Raw genomic sequence first — 26,925 nt, 5'->3', positions numbered from 1 at the left:
TAAGCCTGCCCACAGAAACCTCCCCTCCCATGTCGGTTCTTAGTTTACCTTTGTATCCCCTCTCTACAAAGAATTATACCTTTCATCTCTCCTTCCCAATGTTTTTCGGTTTCATAGCCTGCTCCACATCAGAATATCCCTCTTCTCTTTCCCTCATGTTTCGGATTTCATTTCCTTGTCCCCCATCATGAATACTCTTCTACTCCCTAGTTTTTGTAGGTTAGTTGCTTTTCTTCTTTGCCATTTGGGATTCTTTATATTTCTGGGTTGCCTATAGGGAGTTCTTTGTGATACTACTGTCCTTTCTCTATCTAGATAACTCTTTCCCCTTCCCATCTGGTTCATATATACTTTGTCTCTCCATCAGAACCTTCCCCTCACACCTAGTTCGGTTTCATACCTGCCCGCCAACAGACATCTCTCCCCCCCTTTTTCTATTTTGTGGTGTGAGGTGCGTGAGTGTATGTGTCTTTTTTAGTTGGTCTTAACTCCTTCTGTCTCCCTTACTTAGATAACTTCTCTTCTCTCCCATGTTTTTATTTTGTTGGTCATCCCCTGCCCTCACAGAACTCTTCCTCTCCTCATTTGATTTGGGTTACATCCCTGCCCCACATTGAACCCTTCCCTCCCATTGTTTGGGTCACCCCTGCTCGCCATAGAACCAAATCCTCTGTTTTTAATTCATTTCTTTGTCACATCGGAATTACTGCCTTCCTTTGCTAAGGGCATTAATATTATGATATTGAAATGTACCAAGCCCTAAACAAGCAACTCATGTTACATTTAGCAAATAAATGCTAAAAATAAATCTATAATGGCTGAACTCCTGTTGTTTGCGCTGATAGCGCTCAGCAGTGCAGGGCGTCTCCAGCCTCACAAGCAGGAAAACACCTGACTGTCAATGTATTCTTTGCGGGTTCCCCTAGGCCTCTCCTTCAAGGCAGTGCCAGGTAGTAACCCCTACATCCGCACCATCAAACAACCAACTGGAACGTTTTTGATCTCAACGCAGGAGCCGCCGACCATCCTGAAGCTGGGGAAGTGTCTCTAGCGCCGCCGCAGAGCGAGTTTCAGCCCCACCACGTACATGGACCTACCATCACTCCCCGCAGCCCAAGGCCCGGGTGCCCAAGCGTGGGGCTCAAACAATCGGCACTCACCTCTGTAAGAGAACTTATTGCGCACAGACATATATATATATATGAGCATCCAATCTACTGATGTAACGCGCGGATCTTGGCTGGACTACAAAATCCCAGCAATCTCCAAACAAAAAGGCGTGGCCTCTCAGGTTGCACTTTTGGGGGCCAGATCGGGCCTCTTCTCAGACCTGTAACGTTGAATATGTTGATGTCATCCAGTATTATAATTGGTGCTCAGTGATGTATACCATGTATGTATTCTCTTAGCGCTCTCCCTTGTGTATTCTTCAGTCTGCCCCCTGTTGTATCTTCTAGCCGCCCCTGTCGGCAGATTCATGTGTTAGCAGTTTTGTTCTACATTTACCCTTGGAGGCAGGTACAGTAAAAACTTAATGACTCCTGTATTCCCATCCTACTTTCTATTGGCCTCACCTTTCGTCCCCTCAGTCTGTTATGTCTCTGCCTTAGGTGATGTAAAGTACAGCGCTGCGCGAAAGTTTATGTTGGCGCTTTATAAATAAAATTGTTTATATATATAAGTACTATTCATTTATTTGGATTTCTTTTCCTCTTTTTATTACTTTTTATCATTCTCTCTCTTCACTATTCTTTATATCACTTAACTTTATTATTCCTAATCAACAGTATCAGGCTGGGAGTTGTGGTCCCAGAGTCGCTTGCTGTGAAGTGACAGACGCACCTTTCATGGGTTGGTGGGCGCAGTGTTCAAAACACACACTTAGGACGTCGTCTGTCATAGTTGTGTTTTTTTTGGGACGCCCCACTACCCACTTCCAATGTTCGGCATCACTACAGGCAAGTTGCTTTTGGCATCTCCATGGGGCCCCCCGGTCCCAATCTTGTCTATCAGCAGATATTATCCGTGCCATGGTCAGACTGCCAGAAAGTGTTGATTGAGAGCAAAGTAAATGTGTCATCGAATTCTATGAGATTTGGGCAGAACAGAAAGTGTCCCATCCATGTGTGCAGCACTACATCCCGCGGGGGGGGCAGGCATTGATTTTTCGGGAGCGCCGGATTCACCTGAGTGGGAACGATGGTACTGCAATTATTACACAGGACGGGGCAAGGCAGCAGCATTTGGAGATTAGTGCTGGCGATTGTGCCGGGATGAGAGGGACCGGAGCACGCATTGGAGAAGTTGCGGCATTGTTGCCGGGATGAGGGACCCCAGCAGCAGCAATTTGGAGATTGTATAGCTGGGTCGGATTGTGGACGGGATGAGGGACCCGGGAGCAGCATGTTGCGAGATGTTTGCTGGGATTGCTGCCGGGATGAGGTGACCCGGCGACGCCGCCATCATTTTGGAGATGTTGCTGGGATTGTGCCGGGATAGCAGGGGACCCCGAGGAGCAGCATTTTAGAGTGAAGTTGCTGGATGTGCCGGAGATGAGTGGACCCCGGGGAGCAAGCATTGGAGATGTTGCTGCGCTGATTTGTCGGCGCGATGCGAGTGCGACCCGAAAGCAGCATTTACGAGATGTTGGCTGCGGATTGGCTTGTCGCCGGGTGTAGTGAGGGGGGAGGTAGCCTAGGTGAGAGGCGGGGCGAGTGATAGGTTGAGTGGGTTTGCTATGGGATTGTGAGTGGGATGAGGGATGTGGGTGAGGGACTCCGTGTGTCTCGGAGCAAGCATTGTGGGCAGATGTTGACGTGGGATTGCTCGGATAGAGGGACCCAGGAGGCAGCAATTGGAGATAACTGTTGCTGGGGATTATGTTCGGCCGGGATCGAGGGAACCCCGGTGGAGCAGCATTTGGGAGATGTTGCTGTCGGATTTGTGTCCGGATGAGAAGTACACACAGAGCGCAGCATTTAGAGAAGTTACGCTGGGATGTGTGCGGGATTGCAGGGGACCCGCGAGAGCCAGCATTCGTTTGGAGATGTTTGTGGGATTTGTGCCGGGATGCAGGACCCCGGGAGCAGCATTTGGAGATATCGTGTGCTGCGCATTGTGCCCGGGATGAGGGACCCAGGAGCAGCATTTGGACGCACTGATCTCCGCTGGGATCTGGCCGCGGATGTAGGGACCCAGGAAGCAGCAAAATTGGAGGATCGTTGGCCTGGGTATTGTGGTGGCGATGAGGGACCCAGGAGCCAGCATTTGGAGCATGAGTTGCTGGGATTTGGCTGCTTTTAGTAGGAGGAGGCTTTTACAGCGCTCTAGGAGTTGTATTGTCATGGTTTTGTTGCTCTTTAGCATTTCTGTTCTCAGTTTGATTTTATAGTGTGAATATATGATCATATATATATCTCTTCAACTGTCAATTTGCCATCTTCTGCATTAGGTATCACTCTCTATGCGTCCAGAGTTTGTCGGTTATCTAGTCCAATTGTGTGGCTGTTCGACAGTCTCAAGTTTACTCCTGTGGCAAATGCAACTTTTCTGTCCCTAATCTGTGCGCGTCTTCTCCTTTGTTTCTAGTTAATATTCTGCTTCTCAGGCCTATTCTCAAAGCTAATTCTTACAGCTTTGTGATATTTCTCATCAGACTTTGTGGAATCTATATCTCACTCTTGGTCGTTTGGCTGTACTCTTAACCCAACTTTCAGGCATGGGATCTGACCTTTTTAGTGATGTCTTCTTCTTTATTTGTCTCTCTTATTCTATGTTATCTTGTATGAGGCTAGGATGAAAAGGTGTTGCGTTTCTACTTCTATCTTTCATTCATTCATATGTTTTGTGGTCTTTTTTGAATTCTTTTGTTGCTCTGTTGTAGTAATTATATATTTCTTTTATCTTCTATTTAGGCCTGAACTTCTGCTTACCCTTTACCCATTTGGTAAGAGTGTGTGAGGCATTTTTTGTGGTCTCATCTTTTATTTCGTTGATTTTTATTTTTTTCCCTCTCTTTTTTGTCTTTCTTGACTTTTCCTTTCTGATCTTCTTATTTAATATTTTGTTATACTTTATCTGCGTTCAAGAAACAAAACATAAACTAAATAAAAAAAAAAAAACTAAAAAAAAAAAACAAAAAAAAAAAAAAAAAGACAATGAAAATGGAAAAAAAAATAAACACCAACATGAGAGTAAAATGAGCAGAAAAAAAAAAAAAAACAGAAATATAGGAGGGAACTAGAAAGAGAAAGTCAAACATTACACTAACAAATAAAAATAATATAAAGTAAACAAAAAAGTAAAAAAAACACACATAAGAGAAAATATTGTAAATAAAAGATCAACCTTCGAAAGCTTTCCAAAATGAGCACAAAAAAATAAAAGATAAATAATATTAAAAGCAGAGAACTCTAGAACACTTAAAAGAGGTACAAACGGAAACACAAAACCAATCAAGGAAAAGAATACACATATATCCAATATATAATAAAACAAACAGAAGAAAAGTAAGCGATTATTCCACTAATAAGAAAAAATATTTATAGTTACTTTTCTATAAAAAATTTACTTCCAGCACTATAAATAGATAAAAGGCCCCCTCTTTCCGAGCCATGAAGGAGTGAGGGTGAACAAAATCAATAAAATATAAAATAATAAGAGAAACTACAACAATCATAAACGAGTACAAAATAGCCATGTATACCAACTGTAAATACAAGACTTCCCCTTCTGTTCGGGTCCGCCCAAAACGCCGCTTTTCCCGAGCCTAGTAGTCTCCAGTATAAACCAGGCGGACAGCATGGATTATGAACACCAACATAAGGCAATGCCCCTCAAGTGGGCTGTGACCCTGTTAGGTTCTTGTATATCTCATTTTACTGCCCTGGTGGTATATAATAATATTTCGGCTCCACACTGGAGTCGCTAGCATTATATTCCGTTAGTGTCGTACGAGGCAGGAGAGTAAGATGGGGCCCCGGGGAAGGATCTGAGCCATTTGATCAAGCTTCTTTTCTTAAAGTGTGGGTTTGACAAACTGTCCGGCAAACCAAGCTGGCCTATCCTAGAAGAGGGCAAAACGAAGTGAGGAGGTTGGCTGTAGAGAGGAGGAAGTAGAGAGGGGAGTAGAGGGCCTTTACAGCACCCCCCCAAACTAGCAGAGCAGTGCTCAGCCAGCGGAATCCCCAAGATTTCACAAATTGGCCGTTATTGGCCCTCTGCCGCACATTTTCCAGGCAAACACGGGTTCTCCGTTGTTGGCGTTAGGTGAAGCGGGGGGGAACTCTGGTCTTAGCTTCGCGTCGGTCTGCTTGAAAGTTGCTGTCGGCCTCTGAGTTCATCGTGCTCGCTTTATCCTTGAAGCTCCCAACTGTTCGATTGCCCCTGCCACCTCTCCTGAACTCGCACTGGTACATCCGGCTCAGACACTGCACTATTCTTCTGGTCGTATTCATCTCCCCGTCCTCCCCTGTCACGCGGCACGACTGCATCTTCCCTGAGTGGGCGCGAAGTTGGTGCTGACGGTGGGGAAGGTTGGTGTGAGGGGGATTAGCTGGGAGTTGGGTCAGCCTCTTTATGATCATCGTCGTTATGGGCTAATTAATGCTATACTGAATTGGACAACGAATATACATGATGAGGGGGTCAAGTCCGCCCACCCAATGAACAACGGATTAGTCAGTAATGCCGCACTACTCCCAGATATTTATCCCATACTAGGGCGCCCACTCATGAGAACCCCACTGCCCTCGCGCGCAGCTTGAGGGAAGTTGGGCCTCCGAGTGAGGGGTAGGTAGCGTGATGGATCGCCGTCTCATCGATTCCAATCCCCTGGCGCGCCTATGCAAGGCCACGCAGCGGCCTTCCTATCACGATCTCACAGGAGCGTAACCGATACCCACGCTGGCAATCGCTCCACACACGGTATTAAGCCTGGCAGCCTCCAGTCTCTGCTCTAATGGCCAAAGTTAACCAGACTCACTACCAGGAGCTCCCAATTCTATACAACCTGCCAACGGAGTTATACGGAGGTTACACGCGCCCTGCGCCTTTGTAGGCGCCGCCCACCCGCCCCATCATACCGGTCGTAAAATACCGATCACCCCTTTCCATCTTTTTCTCGTTTTGATGCCCATTTTGGCCCTGTTGTGTCGCTATGGCTTAATGTGGTGAGATAAGAGCCAGGCACAAGGTTCCTCTGATAATAAGTGCCAGGTATTGTGAGGGCAGAAACCGCATTGGCACAAGTGCATGTGTCAATAGCACGAGGTTCTTACTCTCTAAAGCCTAATACAAACTATCTATAGATACACACAGATAATGGCGAGGGGCAACGACTAGATGTTTATTTCCAATAGACACAAATGCGAGCGGCTCCTGGCGCGCAGTAGGTCCTTACAAGATCTCTCCTCCCCTTTTCCGAATCGGCAAAAAAAGCCGCTCCCGGAGGAGGAGCCCAGCGACTCACTATGTAATGGTCCCGCCGTCGTATAGTAGGGCATTCAAATGCACGGAGAAAGCGAGCCTGCTGTCTACCATGTCGGTCTGACAACCGGGTGATAGACCTGCAGCGCATTTACACTGAGCATGCGAACTATAACACTGTCTGTAGTATTACCGTGTGACTAGTGCCAGAGTGGCGCCCAACCGGGCTGCAAGACTGAGCGACAGCAGGCAAAGAGAGCGCCCTGTTCAGTGCACTGCTACTATCCGCTACTCTCTCTACGTATGATTAGAGGTGGATTATATCAATGTTAAGTGCGCCTATATAGAAGTGACGGAATGTGGAGTGAGTGAACCTCAGAGTTCCCGTGTGGTATAAAACTGCAGCGTCCTGTGCAGTCCCTTAGTGTGTCCTTGTAAGTATGGAGTGCACAGTATAGACGCGCCTCAGTGACTGCGTAATGTATCCGTTGGATCATGTTATGACAGTGAGTTGTACGAGTCTGATCGTGGTATATAAATACAATGAAGTGATACCTGCAGAGTACGCCATGGTATAGACTCAGGCCTATGCGAGCGCTGGTGCCTTTATATGGGGGCTGCACGAAACCCTCAGTGACTGTCTAAATCGCTTTCATTTACAGTAGGGGTATACATTGATTGACCTTATATTAACTGAGTACACTTTAGCGACACTTACTTGCACCTGGTTTATGCGGTTAATACAAGCCGGAGACATTAAGGATCGGTCGTGTTCGGATTGAAAGCCAGCGCGGTTTTCATTAAATAGCAGCAAAAGAAGTCTCCGTATGAGAATAAGGAGATTGAGAGACGGGTAGCGCAGGTAAGGCATAGCAGTGTGATTTGGGCAGCGGTGTGTGCAGCGACTTCTTCTACCGGAGAGAGCGGCGGAGTCGGGTAGTCTCTCATAGCTAGAGAGTGAATCTTACATGTCTATCTTATGGGGCAGTGTTGGCGGGAGGAGCGGCTTCCGGCGCGTCCTATGACGGTCCCATAGAAGAGCCACAAATAGCATTTGAGTTCCCCTGATTACATTGGTTGCACCAAACAGATTCAGCTTGAATCAATGAAATCAAACGCGCTCATTTGCACCTTGTTCCAGCAATGGTTTCCAACAGACCAGGCACATGTCAAAAATGGATGCGATATTTCTCCCTTTATTATCTGGCGAGGCTCAGTGCAGGCCGACCTAATGACAACAAGCATACCTGCCGACCTCTACCAGTTTACGCATGTAATAGTGTTTTCTCATTGGAACCAAAAGGAGAATGTGATAGATAAGCACAGTGGCAAAAGTTCCCAGATGCTCGTTCCCACACCCCCTACCAAATCTAGACGGTCTCAAGCAGCATGTTAGCGAGTGTGGATTGGTTGGAATGATAACTGAATCAGGAAAATGCAGTGCCAGTGATGCCCTTCCTAGTGCTGGGCGTATGATCTCCAGAGAATGTTATATCACGTATTTTTCAAAATTATATCGGTTATCACGTATTTACGGTATTTTTTTCCCCATGCATGATTAGGTTGACTCCACCGCCAGAACAGCCCTGCGCTACCCGCAGGCCCCCCCCCAGCCACCCATCAAACACCCCCCTTATCAGCGCAACCCAGCCCCCGGGAGGACCCCCCACAATACCGCACGCAACCCCCACCTACCCCATCCCCACCCCACCCCCAAACACCCCGCCCAACCCGCAACCATCACCTGCCACCTCCCCGATCGCACAGCACCTCCCACCCCAAACACCCCCGCATCCGCACAGAACAACCCCCCACCCACCCCAAAACAACCCCCATCCCCTTCACATAAATATAACCCACCCACCCCAAACACCCCATTCCGCTCTCACATAAATATAACCCCCCACCACATCACACCCCCACCAAACACAACCTCATCCCCTACACATAAGTATAACCCACCCACCCCCACCCATCCCCTTCACATAAAATATAATTACTGCCAGGCACCCCCCCGACAGCTCACATTGGTATCCGACTCTGAATGCATCCTAGCGATGGCGCTTTTAGAGAGTGTGCGCGCTGACGTCACGCGCCGCACCCGGAAGTATTCAGCACACCGGCGTAATGGACGGGGTAATTTTTGTTCGAAAATTCATTTTTCCACTTATTGTTTTCAAAAAAAAAAAACGGTGATCGGTTTTTACCGGAATATACCGCCCAGCACTAACCCTTCCCTTTGGCAGTTATTACCCTTACTGTTACTTTCAGACACTCACTTACCTTGGAGACGTTGGCAGTTGTCCTGTGTAGCCCGGCCAGTGATCTCCAACTCAGGGGTCTCAGGGGGGCACCCTCACACTTGTCATTGACTAGTTCCACAATCACAGAATAGCTGCGGGGGAGGGGGGGGGAATACACAAAAATAGTCATTTCTGAGCCTGTACCATGAAGTTAGAAGGGAGGGGGCATCACAGGGCAGCTTCAGATAAAGCAGCAGAGAACTCAGCCCACCTTTCAGCAGGACCCAAAGCTACAGCTAAAGCAACAACGGAGAACCCTAATGTTCTGGAATGGCCCGGCCAGAGCCCAATACCCAATTTGAAAATCTATGGGATGCCCTGAGCTAGACGCTCTCTAGTTTGGGGGAGATGCCTTAAAGGCCCTCTTTCTGCACCTATTGTTGCCCCTGGGGCCAGACTGGTTCAGCCCAGTTTGCACCCCCACTTTAAGAAGAGCTTATCAAATGGCTCAATCCCTTCCCCGGGGCCCCACTTACTTCTCTGTACGACACTAACGGAATATAATGTAGCGCTCAGTGTGGAGCCGATATTAAATATATACACACCAGGGAGTAAATCGAGATATACAGAACCTACAGCAGCAGCACTGGGGTCATTCTATGTGGGTTCTACATGCTGTGGCCCTGTTTCTGGAGACTATAGCCGGAAGCTTTTGGGGGCCACAGAGGGGAAGCTGTATTTACAGTGATACAGTATATGAAGGAGCAATTATTAGTTGCACTCACCTTGCATGGTAGAAAGGGGGGCCTTTACGATATAGCACTGGAAGAAAATGAGAATAAGAATAAATATCATATAGGGAATAATGTACCCCCTGTTGTAAAAGGATATATGTGACTGAGGTGTTCCGTGACCCCAAGGCAGAGTCGCATAATACAGGCCATGGAACAGCAAGGTGACTTATAATATCCTTGTGGTTTACTTTGTTACAATACAAGAAACTGACGCCTCCTAGTCCCTCCTACTGTATCAGTCAGTTGGGTCCCTCAGGTCCCTTTAGAAAGCTGAACCGATAAAGACATTAAGGTCAGAAGGAAGATCAAGAGACAAAAAGAGAGGGTATCAAGAAGTGGCCCATGCTAAATCTGCCTGGGTGGGACAGTTCAGGCCTATGAGAAAAGAATTTTCCAAGAGCCCAAAATCCCCTTTAGTAGCCCTCTTTTCAGTGCAGACATAAGGGGACATCCTAAAGGTGTCCCTCTAGTTGGGTTGGTACCACCCAGGTGAGGAAGATCCCCACAGTCTATGGTATTCTCAAGCTGTGGGTTGTTTGAGTGCCTGGAGCAGAATATTTCAGCTCTGGAGCCGCCAGTTGGCAAGTTGCCATTGCCAGGGTTTGGCTGCCGACAGCCATGCTAGACCACACTCTGGCGCTATGAGAACCATGGTGGCATTGCTTTGGTTTAGTTTTCCTATCATCCTGGGAAGAATGGCTAGAGCACAACTGCATACACCATCCTGAAGTCCCTCAAAGCAGCACAATCCCAGCAACATCTCCAAATGCTGCTCCTGGGTCCCTCATCCCACCACAATCCCAGCAACATCTCCAAATGCTGCTCCTGGGTCCCTCATCCCGGCCCAATCCCAGCAACATCTCCAAATGCTGCTCCTGGGTCCCTCATCCCGGCACAATCCCAGCAACATCTCCAAATGCTGCTCCCGGGTCCCTCATCCCGCCACAATCCCAGCAACATCTCCAAATGCTGCTCCCGGGTCCCTCATCCCGGCACAATCCCAGCAACATCTCCAAATGCTGCTCCCGGGTCCCTCATCCCGCCACAATCCCAGCAACATCTCCAAATGCTGCTCCTGGGTCCCTCATCCGGCACAATCCCAGCACATCTCCAAATGCTGCTCCCGGGTCCCTCATCCCACCACAATCCCAGCAACATCTCCAAATGCTGCTCCCGGGTCCCTCATCCGGCACAATCCCAGCAACATCTCTAAATGCTGCTGCCGGGTCCCTCATCCCGCCACAATCCCAGCAACATCTCCAAATGCTGCTCCCGGGTCCCTCATCCCGCCACAATCCCAGCAACTTCTCTAAATGCTGCTCCCGGGTCCCTCATCCCGCCACAATCCCAGCAACATCTCCAAATGCTGCTCCCGGGTCCCTCATCCCGGCACAATCCCAGCAACATCTCCAAATGCTGCTCCCGGGTCCCTCATCCCGCCACAATCCCAGCAACATCTCCAAATGCTGCTCCTGGGTCCCTCATCCCGGCACAATCCCAGCAACTTCTCCAAATGCTGCTCCCGGGTCCCTCATCCCGGCACAATCCCAGCAACATCTCCAAATGCTGCTCCTTCCCCGTCTGTGTAATAATTGCAGACCATCGTCCCACTCAGGTAATCCGCCTCCCAAATCATGCCCCCCCCCCCCCCCGGGATGTATGCTGCACACATACTGGCACTTTCTGTTCTGCCCAATTCAGAATTCGTGACACTTTACTGCTCAACAACACCTGCAGCTGCCATGGCACCGATAATACTGAACTGTGACAAGATGGGACCGGCCCCCTAATGCCAAAGCAATTGCCTTATGATCCACAACATTGATGGGTAGTGCGCTCCCCCCTGAGACCCCTAGTGTGTGTTTTGAAACACTGCCCCCCAACCCCTGAAGGTGGCGTCTGTCAACTTCCCAGCGACTCTGGGACCAACTCCAGCCTAGATCTGGGTTGTTAGGAATATAAAGTAGTATATAAAGTAGAAGGAGAGAATGTAAAAAAAAAGTAATAAAAAGAGGAAAGAAATCCAAATATGAATGTACTTATTATTAACATTTATTTATAAAGCGCCAACATATTCCGCAGCGCTGTACTTCATCCCTAAGGCAGGACAAACAGACTGAGGGACAAAGGTGGAGCCATAAAAGTAGGAGGGACCAGGAGTCATTAGTTTTTCTGTCCTGCCTCCAAGGGTAAATGAGAACAAAACTGCTAACATCTGCACCGACAGGGGGCGCTAGAGATACACAGGGGGCGCTAGAGATACACAGGGGGCGCTAGAGATACACAGGATACATCACTGAGCACCAATTATAACTGATGACATCACATATCAACGTTACAGGTCTGAGAAGAGGCCTCTGGCCCCCCAAAAGTGCAACTGAGAGGCCACGCCTGTTGGAGAATGCTGGGATTTGTAGTCCAGCCCAGATCCCTGCGTTACATCAGTATTGGATGCTCATATATATATATATCTCTGTGCCGCCAATAAGTTCTACTTACAGAGGTCAGTGCCGTATTTGAGCCCCACCTTGGGCACCCAGCCCTTGCTGCGGAAGTGATGGTAGGCCATGTACGTGGTGCTGAAACTCGCCTGCGCGGCGCTGAACACTTCCCACAGCTTCAGGATGGTCAGCGGCTCCTGCGTGAGATCAAACGTTCCATTGGTTGTTGTGTTGGGATGTAGGGGTTACACACTGCCCCTTGAAGGAGAGCCTAGGGGAACCCCAAAAATACATTGACAGCAGGTGTTCCTGCTTGTGAGCTGCGCCCTGCCCACTGCTGCAGCGCTATCAGCAAACAACAGGAGTTCAGCCAATTATAGATTTATTTTAGCATTTATTTGCTAATTAACATGATTGCTTGTTTAGGGCTGTAACCAATTAGATTATGCCTGGCAAAGGGGCAGTTTCGATGTGACAAGAAATGATTAAACAGGGTTGGTTCTATGCGGCAGGGGTGACCCAAACATGGGAGGGAAGGTTCTGTGGGGCAGGGGTGACCCAAACATGGGAGGGAAGGTTCTGTGGGGCAGGGGTGGACCCAAAACATGGGAGGGAAGGTTTCTTGTTGGGGCAGGGGTGACCCAAACATGGGAGGGGAGGTTCTGTGGGGCAGGTATGAACCGAACATGGGAGGGGAGGTTCTGTGGGGCAGGTATGAACCGAACATGGAGGGAGGTTTCTTGTGCGGGCAGCGTATGACCGAACATGGTGAGGCGGACGGTTCTAGTGGGCGGCAGCGTATGAACCGAAACCATGGGAGGGCGAGTTCTGCTGGGCAGGTATGAACCCCGAACATGGGAGGGAGAGGTTCTGTGGGTCATGGTATGAAACCAGAACTATGAGTGAGGGCAGGTTTCTGTGGGGCAGGAATATGAAAGCTCCGAACATGGCAGGGGAGGTTCTGTGGGTGCAGGTCAACTCACCCCGAACCAATGGAAGGGGAAGGTCTATATGAGGCATGGTTATAGAACATCCTCCCGAACCATGGATTGGGAGTTCTGTGGGGCAGGTTATGACATAACCGAACATGGAGAACGTCGAGACTTCTGTGGCGCACCGCGTTATGAAGCCGAACATCGGGTGAGGAGAAGTTACCTGCGGGCAGGTATGCAAATACCGAAAATGCCAAGGTGCGGAAGGTTCTCGCTCGGTCAGTTATGAACCAACCCTGCGAGCGAGGAAGCGTTCTGTGCGGGCAGGGTGACCCAAAACGACAGGAGGGGAGGTTGCGTGGGGCAGGCGTTGAATAACTCCGAACTATGGAGGGAAGGTCTGTTGAGGCAGCGTATGACCACACACAACTGGACATGAGGATGTTCTGGTGTGGGCAGGTAGAACCAGGCATGGGAGGGGAGGTTCTGTGGGTGCAGGTTATGAAACAAACATTGGGAGAGGATAGGTGTCTGTGGGGCAGGTACTCGATCAAAACTATCGGGAGGGGAGGTTCTGTGGGGCAGGTATGAACGAGCATCGGTGAGCGGGGAGGTCTGTGGGCCAGTAATGAACGAAGCATGGGAGGGTAGTCTGTTAGCCGCAGCTATAGAAAACAAACATGTGCGCGGAAGGTTCATGCATGGGGCACTATGAACGAGCCATGGGAGGGAGGTTCTGTGGGCGCAGGTTTATGACCCACTGGGAGGGGAGGTCTCTGTGGGTGCCCAGTAGATGAAGGCTAATTATCCCCCCACTCGCGACTACATGGACGTGATGAGGCACGCTTCTGCTATCCGTTCTCCAGGCGTCTATAGACCCGAACTATGGGATGGAGGATTCCTGTGCGTGCGGCAGGTATGTAACCGAGCCATGCGGAAGAGCGAAAGGTTATCTGGCAGGCGCGTAGGACTCTCTGCACCAAGCTTACGCTGCATACTCACACGAAGCAGCAGGACATGCAATTCTGGAGATTACGCGCGGTAAGTACTCTCGCCCGCAAGTGTAAATAAGCTAAAGCAGGCGGGAGCTGTTAGGGCACGTACTATTGGAATGACTGTGCAGGCAGAGCACTACAATGCTCACATTACATCAAGAAAAAGGCCTAAGAGCACAAGAGAAAGGGTTAACACTCAGCTTTCCATTTGTCCCCCAATTCCCCCCCAATGAGCAGAAGCTGCCCCCAGTTCTATAGCCGCCCAGACACTGACTGTCAGATTCAGAGCCAGTCTGTAGGGCCGGCTCTATTCCCACTCACAGCAATGAGCCCAGTCAGGGTCCCATGGGTATAATAGGGTGGGCCGGGGGGGGGTATATATGGAATTATCAGACCCACTTACCTCTTCACGGCTCAGCTGCAAATATTCAAACACTCTAAAAGGATTCCGGCGACAGACTAAGCGTCCTCTCCCCCGCCCTGAAAGAGACATTCTCAGTAACAGGGCAATATCAGTATTATACCCCAAGCAGTCATTCAACTGATACCCTAGAAGGGGCAACAGTCACTATATAAAATCAGACCTCCTGCCCCACCCACAATAAAATGATGTCATAGCGCTCTAGTCCCACCTACTGAGTTACTAACTCCCTGCCCCTCCCCCCTTTCAAACAGCCACTCTCAAGTTTCTATTTTCTCCACACCACTGCCTGGGTTACTGATCCCTGCCCCTCCCCCTGCAAAACAGCGCTTACAAGTTCTTAGTCACACCTCACTGCCTGGCGTACTGTTTTATACTCCCTGGCCCTCCCCCTTGCAAACGCATTAAATGTTCAGCTCCCACCCACTGCCTGGGTTACTGACTCCCTGCCCCTCCCCCTGCAAACAGCCATTAAAGTGTTAGTCCCACCCACTGCCTGGGTTACTGACTCCCTGCCCCTCCCCCTGCAAACAGCCATTAAAGTGTTAGTCCCACCCACTGCCTGGGTTACTGACTCCCTGCCCCTCCCCCTTCTAACAACCAATGAAGTGTTTTAATCCCACCCACTGCCTGAGTTACTGACTCCCTGCCCAACCCCCTGCTAACAACCAATGAACTAGTCTTATTAAGCTTCCACCCTACCTCTCGCTTGCAGTTACCGGACTCTCCTGACTCCATCCACATCTGCAAAAACCAATACAACGTGTTTTTTGGCTTATCACACTGTCCCACCCACTATGACGCTCTGAGTTACCCGCACTCCCTGCCCCTCCCTCTGCAAACAACCAATGAAGTGTTTTTGTCCCACCCACTGCCTGAGTTACTGGCTCCCTGCCCCTCCCCCTGCAAACAACCAATGAAGTGTTTTAGTCCCACCCACTGCCTGATTACCGACTCCCTGCCCTCCCCCTGCTAACAAACCAATGAGAAGTGTTTTAGTCCCCCCCACTGCCTGAGTTATACTGACTCCCTGCCCCTCCCCTGGCTAACAACCAATGAAGTGTTCTAGTCCCACCCACTGCCTGAGTTACTGACTCCCTGCCCCTCCCCATTCTAACAACCAATGAAATGTTTTAGTCCCCCCCACTGCCTGAGTTACTGACTCCCTGCCCCTCCCCCTGCAAACAACCAATGAAGTGTTCTAGTCCCACCCACTGCCTGAGTTACTGACTTCCTGCCCAATCCACTGCTAACAACCATTGAAGTGTTTTAGCCGCACCCACTGCTTAAGTCACAGACTCCCTGCCCCTCTCCCTGCTAACAACCAATGAAGTGTTTTAGTCCCACCCACTGCTTAAGTCACAGACTCCCTGCCCCTCTCCCTGCTAACAACCAATGAAGTGTTTTAGTCCCACCCACTGCTTAAGTCACAGACTCCCTGCCCCTCTCCCTGCTAACAACCAATTAAGTGTTTTAGTCCCACCCACTGCTTAAGTCACAGACTCCCTGCCCCTCTCCCTGCTAACAACCAATTAAGTGTTTTAGTCCCACCCACTGCTTAAGTCACAGACTCCATGTCCTTCCCCCAAAGGAGAAATAAAAGGGAATGGCCCTTACACCTTTATTCTCTTCTGTTCCTTCGGGCCCCAAATCCACATTCTCCTCGGCTTCTTCCACCAGTAAATACTCGGGGTGGGACCCGGCCGGGGCAGGGGGCTCATTCTGTAGGGGGTCCCTCCCGGGTCTGCAGCCGCAGTGCAGAATGAAATCATCGTGTTTGGGGCAATGGACTTTCTCGAGGGTAGTTCTGTCCGGCTCCTCCTCCTCCTGCAGAACCCCCGGCCCATATTTAGCCAGAGGGTCATAATCTGGGTTTCCTTCTAGAAGCACCTTCCTCTCAGTCTCTGCCCCAGGGTTGGGTTCTGAGCTCTGTGATTTAGTTCCAGTTTCTGGATCCAAGTCCATTCTGGATTCTGCCGGCACATTTCCCTCTGCAACATCACCTTCTGCTGAGATATTAACTTCCTTGGTGTAATCTGCCAGGATCTTGTTAACGGACTCTGTGCTCAAACCTTGTTCTTCAAGAAGATTCTTTGCCCATTCAAGATGGCGCCTGTATCTGTGGTTTTGGAAAAGAATGAATATTCAGAAACCGGAAATTGTACATTAAAGATGCTGGATCTCTCAGAAGAACTGTAAATGTCACTCCAGCAATCTAAAAAAAGCAACTAGCTCTGCCTGTGAACTACAGACCTGTAAGTCTGATCTCTACAGCAAGGGCCAAATCTGGCTATTATATTCAGGGATAGAATATGCACAATAATAAGGCAGCTACATCTGTCCCTATACAAGGGCAGTTACTTAGATGGGATCAGAGCTGAAGGGCGAAACATCTCTTTTTCCAGAAACCACAGACCTGTAAGTCTGACACCGGCAATGAGGAGCATACCCATGGGCTTGTGGAGAAAATATAGGACTGGAAACTACAGAAATAAGAGGGAAATGTACAGGAACTGTAAGAGAAAGCAAAAACCCCCACTGGGGGGACAGGTGGGAGCATAAAGGGCCCAGTCCAATGAGGGTCTGTACTGCACTGAAAGGCCAGGAGGCCTTGGGGGTGAGTAATGGGAGGGACTGGGTGAATTGGGGGTGAGTAATGGGAGGGACTGGGAGAATTGGGGGTGAGTAATGGGAGGGACTGGGAGAATTGGGGGTGAGTAATGGGAGGGACTAGGTGAATTGGGGGTGAGTAATGGGAGGGGCTGGGTGAATTGGGGGTGAGTAACGGGAGGGACTGGGTGAATTGGGGGTGAGTAACGGGAGGGACTGGGTGAATTGGGGGTTAGTAATGGGAGGGACTGGGTGAATTTGGGGTGAGTAATGGGAGGGACTGGGTGAATTTGGGGTGAGTAATGGGAGGGACTGGGTGAATTGGGGGTGAGTAACGGGAGGGACTGGGTGAATTGGGGGTGAGTAACGGGAGGGACTGGGTGAATTAAGGGTGTGTTTGGCCAGAAAGGGAGGTAGGGCTCCATGATTTCTGAAGGCAGCCCTGCTGGCCAGGGAATGCTGGAAGGGTTAATGCAGAATACACTAGGGGCAACTGCAGTGAGTAACAAGGGGTGAGTAAGGGTGCTGTGTGGGTGTGTCTGGCATTGACATGAGGTATAAGCAGTGGGACCAGAGCCAGAATCCAGCCAAACACTGAGGCAGTGCCGGTGCCATTATTATTATTATGAGTGTAACAGAGGGACTAACGGGGTTTAAATGAGCCGGGGGCGCCCTCACCCCAAAGTATTAACTCATAGAGAGCCAACAATACTAAACCTGTCCTGTTCCTCTGTGCCGGGAATGTCCCTTCCCAGAGGGAGCGCTCTGAGCTGGCTGATACAAAGGGCAAGTAAACCTACTGCTCCAGTTCTACTTACCTCCTGGATGAAATAATTGGCAAATTCAGTTTTATATCTGGAAAACAAAGGAAAGATCCCAAACTGGTTTATATATTTGTCTCCTTAGGGCCCTGACACACTGGGTGCTTTACCCCCCGGGGGAAATCTCCTCCCACAAATACCTGTCGCCCCATGGGGCGGGGCCCCGGGTAACTGCACAAAGGAGCGGAAGATTACAGCAGGGGGCAGTTAAAGGGGTTGTTCACCTTTAGGTAACTTTTAGTATGATGTTCTGAGACAATTTGCAATTGGTCTTCATTTTTTATTACTTGTATTTTTTTTTTTTTTTTATAGTAATTTCACTTTTTGCTCAGCAGCTCTCCAGTTTGGAGTTTCACCAGCTATCTGGTTGCTAGGGTCCAAATTACCTTAGTAACCAGGGAGCGGTGTGAATGAGAGGCTGGTATATGAATAGGGGAGGGGCTGAACAGAAAAAGAGGTTATGAAAATAATAACAATAAAACTGGAGCCTCACAGAGCAATAGGGTTTGGCTGCCGGGGTCAGTGACCCCCATTTGAAAGGGAAGAATAAGGGAAATCATTCAAAAACTATAACAAATAAATAATGAAGACCAATTGAAAAGTTGCTTAGAATTGGCCATTCTATAATGTACTAAAAGTTAAACTTAAAAGTGAACCCCCCCCCCCCCGTTACCTGCAATATTTGTATAGATAGGGGCAATCCCAAGCACAATGTGCCTCGGCCCAAGAACTTACCTTTCCATTTGGCCTGTAGCTGCGGCTCTGCCATATTATGCTGCGGGCGACTCCTGGACAAAATGCCCTTCCCAAAGTACCCCTGCGGGGGAATAAACCAAACTAAACTCAGAGGCCTTAGGGCTCTGGTACACGGGGAGATTAGTCGCCCGCGGCAAAACTCCCTGCTCGCGGGCGACTAATCTCCCCGAGTTGCCTTCCCTCTGCCATCCCACCGGCGAACATGTAAGTCGCCGGCGGGATGGCAGACGCGGCAGCGCGATTTCGCGCAAATCGCCGAAAAAGACTCGCGAGGCTTTTTCGGCGATTTCCCGAAATCGCCCCGCCGCGTCTGCCATCCCGCCGGCGACTTACATGTTCGCCGGTGGGATGGCAGAGGGAAGGCAACTCGGGGAGATTAGTCGCCCGCGAGCAGGGAGTTTTGCCGCGGGCGACTAATCTCCCCATGTACCAGAGCCCTTAGATATAAATACAGCAGTTCTATATAATGGCAGATACAACAGAGAGCTTCAAGGCAGAACTATCAGAGGGCGGCACCAGTCACTGGCACATACAGGCCTAATACTCGGGGTATCTGTGAGCAAGGGGGCAAATACTAAATAAATGTTGATGATGGAAAAAGAAAAAAAAAGTACATGAATCCAACTCCAAATTTACCTCTGAGAAGAAATAAATCCCCGTGACCCCTCCCTTGCTTTATAGGCACCGCCCCTTCCTTGTACCTATCTAATGTATCTGCCAGTACCACTGATTCAGGGGGGGGATCCCACAACTTCCCAGCCCCCCTGTAACTCCCCTTCCTTGTACCTATCTAATGTATCTGCCAGTACCACTGATTCAGGGGGGGGGATCCCACAACTTCCCAGCCCCCCCTGTAACTCCCCTTCCTTGTACCTATCTAATGTATCTGCCAGTACCACTGATTCAGGGGGGGGATCCCACAACTTCCCAGCCCCCCCCTGTAACTCCCCTTCCTTGTACCTATCTAATGTATCTGCCAGTACCACTGATTCAGGGGGGGGATCCCACAACTTCCCAGCCCCCCCTGTAACTCCCCTTCCTTGTACCTATCTAATGTATCTGCCAGTACCACTGATTCAGGGGGGGATCCCACAACTTCCCAGCCCCCCCCTGTAACTCCCCTTCCTTGTACCTATCTAATGTATCTGCCAGTACCACTGATTCAGGGGGGGATCCCACAACTTTCCCAGCCCCCCCTGTAACTCCCCTTCCTTGTACCTATCTAATGTATCTGCCAGTACCACTGATTCAGGGGGGGGGGGATCCCACAACTTCCCAGCCCCCCCTGTAACTCCCCTTCCTTGTAACCTATCTAATGTATCTGCCGACAGTACCACTGATTCGGGGATCCCCCAACTTCCCAGCCCCCCTGTAACTCCCCTTCCTTGTACCTATCTAATGTATCTGCCAGTACCACTGATTCAGGGGGGGGGGGTCCCACAACTTCCCAGCCCCCCTGTAACTCCCCTTCCTTGTACCTATCTAATGAATCTGCCAGTACCACTGATTCAGGGGGGGGGATCCCACAACTTCCCAGCCCCCCTGTAACTCCCCTTCCTTGTACCTATCTAATGTATCTGCCAGTACCACTGATTCAGGGGGGGGGGGGATCCCACAACTTCCAGCCCCCCTGTAACTCCCCTTCCTTGTACCTATCTAATGTATCTGCCAGTACCACTGATTCAGGGGGGGGATCCCACAATCCCAGCCCCCCTGTAACTCCCCTTCCTTGTACCTATCTAATGTATCTGCCAGTACCACTGATTCAGGGGGGGATCCCACAACTTCCCAGCCCCCCTGTAACTCCCCTTCCTTGTACCTATCTAATGTATCTGCCAGTACCACTGATTCAGGGGGGGGATCCCACAACTTCCCAGCCCCCCCTGTAACTCCCCTTCCTTGTACCTATCTAATGTATCTGCCAGTACCACTGATTCGGGGGGGGGGGATCCCACAACTTCCCAGCCCCCCTGTAACTCCCCTTCCTTGTACCTATCTAATGTATCTGCCAGTACCACTGATTCAGGGGGGGGGGGGATCCCACAACTTCCCAGCCCCCCTGTAACTCCCCTTCCTTGTACCTATCTAATGTATCTGCCAGTACCACTGATTCAGGGGGGGGGGGATCCCACAACTTCCCAGCCCCCCTGTAACTCCCCTTCCTTGTACCTATCTAATGTATCTGCCAGTACCACTGATTCAGGGGGGGGGGATCCCACAACTTCCCAGCCCCCCTGTAACTCCCCTTCCTTGTACCTATCTAATGTATCTGCCAGTACCACTGATTCGGGGGGGGGATCCACAACTTCCCAGCCCCCCCTGTAACTCCCCTTCTTGTACCTATCTAATGTATCTGCCAGTACCACTGATTCAGGGGGGGGGATCCCACAACTTCCCAGCCCCCCTGTAACTCCCCTTCCTTGTACCTATCTAATGTATCTGCCAGTACCACTGATTCAGGGGGGGGATCCCACAACTTCCCAGCCCCCCCTGTAACTCCCCTTCCTTGTACCTATCTAATGTATCTGCCAGTACCACTGATTCAGGGGTGATCCCACAACTTCCCAGCCCCCCTGTACTCCCTTTCCTGTACCTATCTAATGTATCTGCCAGTACCACTGATTCAGGGGGGGGGGGGATCCCACAACTTCCCAGCCCCCTGTAACTCCCCTTCCTTGTACCTATCTAATGTATCTGCCAGTACCACTGATTCAGGGGGAGATCCCACAACTTCCCAGCCCCCCCTGTAACTCCCCTTCCTTGTACCTATCTAATGTATCTGCCAGTACCACTGATTCAGGGGGGGGGGATCCCACAACTTCCCAGCCCCCCTGTAACTCCCCTTCCTTGTACCTATCTAATGTATCTGCCAGTACCACTGATTCAGGGGGGGGGGGGATCCCACAACTTCCAGCCCCCTAATGTAACTCCCCTTCCTTGTACCTATCTAATGTATCTGCCAGTACCACTGATTCAGGGGGGGGGGGATCCCACAACTTCCCAGCCCCCCTGTAACTCCCCTTCCTTGTACCTATCTAATGTATCTGCCGTACCACTGATTCAAGGGGGGGGGGATCCCACAACTTCCCAGCCCCCCTGTAACTCCCCTTCCTTGTACCTATCTATGTATCTGCCAGTACCACTGATTCAGGGGGGGGGATCCCACAACTTCCCAGCCCCCCTGTAACTCCCTTCCTTGTACCTATCTAATGTATCTGCCAGTACCACTGATTCAGGGGGGGGGATCCACAACTTCCCAGCCCCCCTGTTAACTCCCCTTCCTTGTACCTACTCTAATGTATCTGCCCAGTACCACTGATTCAGGGGGGGGGATCCACAACTTCCCAGCCCCCCTGTTAACTCCCCTTCCTTGTACCTATCTAATGTATCTGCCAGTACCACTGATTCGGGGGGGGGGGATCCCACAACTTCCCAGCCCCCTGTAACTCCCCTTCCTTGTACCTATCTAAGTATCCCTAGTACCACTGATTCGGGGGGGGGATCCCACAACTTCCCAGCCCCCCCTGTAACTCCCCTTCCTTGTACCTATCTAATGTATCTGCCAGTACCACTGATTCAGGGGGGGGGGGATCCCACAACTTCCCAGCCCCCCTGTAACTCCCCTTCCTTGTACCTATCTAATGTATCTGCCAGTACCACTGATTCAGGGGGGGGGATTCCACAACTTCCCAGCCCCCCCTGTAACTCCCCTTCCTTGTACCTATCTAATGTATCTGCCAGTACCACTGATTCAGGGGGGGGGATCCCACAACTTCCCAGCCCCCCCTGTAACTCCCCTTCCTTGTACCTATCTAATGTATCTGCCAGTACCACTGATTCAGGTGGAGGGGATCCCACAACTTCCCAGCCCCCCTGTAACTCCCCTTCCTTGTACCTATCTAATGTATCTGCCGAGTACCACTGATTCAGGTGGGGGATCCCACAACTTCCCAGCCCCCCTGTAACTCCCCTTCCTTGTACCTATCTAATGTATCTGCCAGTACCACTGATTCAGGGGGGGATCCCACAACTTCCCAGCCCCCCTGTAACTCCCCTTCCTTGTACCTATCTAATGTATCTGCCAGTACCACTGATTCAGGGGGGGGATCCCACAACTTCCCAGCCCCCCTGTAACTCCCCTTTCCTTGTACCTATCTAATGTATCTGCCAGTACCACTGATTCAGGGGGGGATCCCACAACTTCCCAGCCCCCCTGTAAACTCCCCTTCCTTGTACCTATCTAATGTATCTGCCAGTACCACTGATTCAGGGGGGGGATCCCACAACTTCCCAGCCCCCCTGTAACTCCCCTTCCTTGTACCTATCTAATGTATCTGCCAGTACCACTGATTCGGGGGGGGGGGATCCCACAACTTCCCAGCCCCCCTTGTAACTCCCCTTCCTTGTACCTATCTAATGTATCTGCCAGTACCACTGATTCAGGGGGGGGATCCCACAACTTCCCAGCCCCCCCCTGTAACTCCCCTTCCTTGTACCTAATCTAATGTATCTGCCAGTACCACTGATTCGGGGGAGGGAGATCCCACAACTTCCCAGCCCCCCCTGTAACTCCCCTTCCTTGTACCTATCTAATGTATCTGCCAGTACCACTGATTCAGGGGGGGGATCCCACAACTTCCCAGCCCCCCTGTAACTCCCCTTCCTTGTACCTATCTAATGTATCTGCCATACCACTGATTCAGGGGGGGGATCCCACAACTTCCCAGCCCCCCCCGTAACTCCCCTTCCTTGTACCTATCTAATGTATCTGCCAGTACCACTGATTCAGGGGGGATCCCACAACTTCCCAGCCCCCCTGTAACTCCCCTTCCTTGTACCTATCTAATGTATCTGCCAGTACCACTGATTCAGGGGGGGGATCCCACAACTTCCCCAGCCCCCCCTGTAACTCCCCTTCCTTGTACCTATCTAATGTATCTGCCAGTACCACTGATTCAGGGGGGGGGATCCACAACTTCCCAGCCCCCCCTGTAACTCCCCTTCCTTGTACCTATTAATGTATCTGCCAGTACCACTGATTCGGGGGGGGGGGGGATCCCACAACTTCCCAGCCCCCCCTGTAACTCCCCTTCCTTGTACCTATCTAATGTATCTGCCAGTACCACTGATTCAGGGGGGGATCCCACAACTTCCCAGCCCCCCTGTAACTCCCCTTCCTTGTACCTATCTAATGTATCTGCCAGTACCACTGATTCAGGGGGGGATCCCACAACTTCCCAGCCCCCCCTGTCAACTCCCCTTCCTTGTACCTATCTAATGTATCTGCCAGTACCACTGATTCAGGGGGGGATCCCCACAACTTCCCAGCCCCCCTGTAACTCCCCTTCCTTGTACCTATCTAATGTATCTGCCAGTACCACTGTTTCAGGGGGGGGGATCCCACAACTTCCCAGCCCCCCTGTAACTCCCCTTCCTTGTACCTATCTAATGTATCTGCCAGTACCACTGATTCAGGGGGGGGGATCCCACAACTTCCCAGCCCCCCTGTAACTCCCCTTCCTTGTACCTATCTAATGTATCTGCCAGTACCACTGATTCAGGGGGGGGGGGATCCCACAACTTCCCAGCCCCCCCTGTAACTCCCCTTCCTTGTACCTATCTAATGGTATCTGCCAGTACCACTGATTCAGGGGGGGGATCCCACAACTTCCCAGCCCCCCCTGTAACTCCCCTTCCTTGTACCTATCTAATGTATCTGCCAGTACCACTGATTCAGGGGGGGGGTCCCACAACTTCCCAGCTCCCCTGCCCCCCCCTTATATATTTATATATAGTGACCCCCCCCCTTACTGCCCCTTCCCCAGTGTAACTGATCCCATGGGTCAGGCAGCCGACTTACCTTCCCATAGAGCAGTTCGATGTCCCCCAGGGATCTCACAATCACGTGATTATTCACAATCTCGGCCCGGCAGATCCGGAATTCCCTACAGGAAGGATCGTGCGCGAGGGGAATAGGGAACGGGGACTCGTAGGGTTCGTAGACTTTTCTTTTCCTCTTCGGAGCGTGAAACGTGGCCTTCGACATGATCTGTGGCTCCCGCCGACTGCAGAAAGGTAAAACAGAGCAGCCAATAAAGATCCTCACATTCCTATTGGCTCGTCATAATAATCACATGACTACACCCATGGAGTACCCCACCGTCCCACCCCCATGAAGTACCCCACCGTCCCACCCCCATGAAGTACCCCACCGTCCCACTCCCCAGGAGTACCCCACCGTCCCACATCTCGGCAGTACCACATTACCCAGCGGGCAGAGCGGTACCACATTACCCAGCATGCAGAGCGGCACCACATTACCCAGCAGGCACAGCGGCACCACATTACCCAGCAGGCAGAGCTGTACCACATTACCCAGCAGGCAGAGTAGTACCACATTACCCAGCAGGCAGAGCAGTACCACATTACCCAGCAGGCACAGCGGCACCACATTACCCAGCAGGCAGAGCTGTACCACATTACCCAGCAGGCAGAGCTGTACCACATTACCCAGCAGGCAGAGCAGTACCACATTACCCAGCAGGCAGAGTAGTACCACATTACCCAGCAGGCAGAGCGGTACCACATTACCCAGCAGGCATAGCGGCACCACATTACCCAGCAGGCAGAGCAGTACCACATTACCCAGCAGGCAGAGTAGTACCACATTACCCAGCAGGCAGAGCAGTACCACATTACCCAGCAGGCAGAGCTGTACCACATTACCCAGCAGGCAGAGCGGTACCACATTACCCAGCAGGCAGAGCGGTACCACATTACCCAGCAGGCAGAGCGGTACCACATTACCCAGCAGGCAGAGTAGTACCACATTACCCAGCAGGCAGAGCTGTACCACATTACCCAGCAGGCACAGCGGCACCACATTACCCAGCAGGCAGAGCAGTACCACATTACCCAGCAGGCACAGCGGCACCACATTACCCAGCAGGCAGAGCAGTACCACATTACCCAGCAGGCAGAGCGGCACCACATTACCCAGCAGGCAGAGCAGTACCACATTACCCAGCAGGCACAGCGGCACCACATTACCCAGCAGGCAGAGCAGTACCACATTACCCAGCAGGCAGAGTAGTACCACATTACCCAGCAGGCAGAGCAGTACCACATTACCCAGCAGGCAGAGCGGCACCACATTACCCAGCAGGCACAGCGGCACCACATTACCCAGCAGGCAGAGCGGCACCACATTACCCAGCAGGCACAGCGGCACCACATTACCCAGCAGGCAGAGCTGTACCACATTACCCAGCAGGCAGAGTAGTACCACATTACCCAGCAGGCAGTGCAGTATCACATTACCCAGCAGGCACAGCGGCACCACATTACCCAGCAGGCAGAGCTGTACCACATTACCCAGCAGGCAGAGGAGTACCACATTACCCAGCAGGCACAGCGGCACCACATTACCCAGCAGGCAGAGCTGTACCACATTACCCAGCAGGCAGAGTAGTACCACATTACCCAGCAGGCAGAGTAGTACCACATTACCCAGCAGGCAGAGTAGTACCACATTACCCAGCAGGCACAGCGGCACCACATTACCCAGCAGGCAGAGCTGTACCACATTACCCAGCAGGCACAGCGGTACCACATTACCCAGCAGGCAGAGCTGTACCACATTACCCAGCAGGCAGAGCGGTACCACATTACCCAGCAGGCAGAGCTGTACCACATTACCCAGCAGGCAGAGCTGTACCACATTACCCAGCAGGCAGAGTAGTACCACATTACCCAGCAGGCACAGCGGCACCACATTACCCAGCAGGCAGAGCTGTACCACATTACCCAGCAGGCACAGCGGTACCACATTACCCAGCAGGCAGAGCTGTACCACATTACCCAGCAGGCAGAGCTGTACCACATTACCCAGCAGGCACAGCGGCACCACATTACCCAGCAGGCAGAGCTGTACCACATTACCCAGCAGGCACAGCGGTACCACATTACCCAGCAGGCAGAGCTGTACCACATTACCCAGCAGGCAGAGCGGTACCACATTACCCAGCAGGCAGAGCTGTACCACATTACCCAGCAGGCAGAGCGGTACCACATTACCCAGCAGGCAGAGCTGTACCACATTACCCAGCAGGCAGAGCTGTACCACATTACCCAGCAGGCAGAGCTGTACCACATTACCCAGCAGGCAGTGCGCTCAGTAGAAGTGTAACACAGCACAGAATCACATGGCAGCTCAGTGCCACACGGTTGGGATCTAATACTTATTCCCCTGCAGCTTCACTTCATTGCTTACACTCTGCACACGTACCGTATATCCTGTAGATAAGCGCAGTAGTACCGTATAGCCCGACAAGAGGCAGCAGTCAGTCTGAAAGGGAGAACTTTAGGTAAAGCTCGTAGCTATCACCCTGGCCCCTCCCACTCTCTCATACCTGAATGGGCGGAACAAGCTCCATGGAACAGATATCACGTGACGCTGGGATATGGGCGTGGTCTTATGAGTGGGC

At 51.1% G+C, this 26,925-nt stretch overlaps 1 protein-coding gene across 4 annotated transcripts; it reads right to left on the bottom strand.

The window, feature by feature from the left end:
- Positions 1-8,709: 8,709 nt before the first annotated feature.
- tsen2 (tRNA splicing endonuclease subunit 2) lies at positions 8,710-26,913 on the bottom strand (the record flags this gene model as incomplete). 4 transcript variants are annotated; one of them, XM_031901278.1, is given in 9 exon segments in its annotated part: positions 8,710-8,821; positions 9,455-9,491; positions 11,963-12,101; positions 14,235-14,311; positions 15,872-16,371; positions 17,681-17,717; positions 18,419-18,500; positions 24,300-24,504; positions 26,851-26,913. In XM_031901278.1, coding segments are annotated over 8 exon segments (1,170 nt in total), but the record flags the coding sequence as incomplete, so codon positions are not given.
- Positions 26,914-26,925: the final 12 nt, after the last annotated feature.

This window comes from Xenopus tropicalis, chromosome 4 (assembly GCF_000004195.4).
Source record: "Xenopus tropicalis strain Nigerian chromosome 4, UCB_Xtro_10.0, whole genome shotgun sequence".
Lineage (NCBI taxonomy): Eukaryota > Metazoa > Chordata > Amphibia > Anura > Pipidae > Xenopus > Xenopus tropicalis.
The sequence above is the reverse complement of the archived record's forward strand: the minus strand, read 5'-3'. Positions and strand labels throughout refer to the sequence as shown.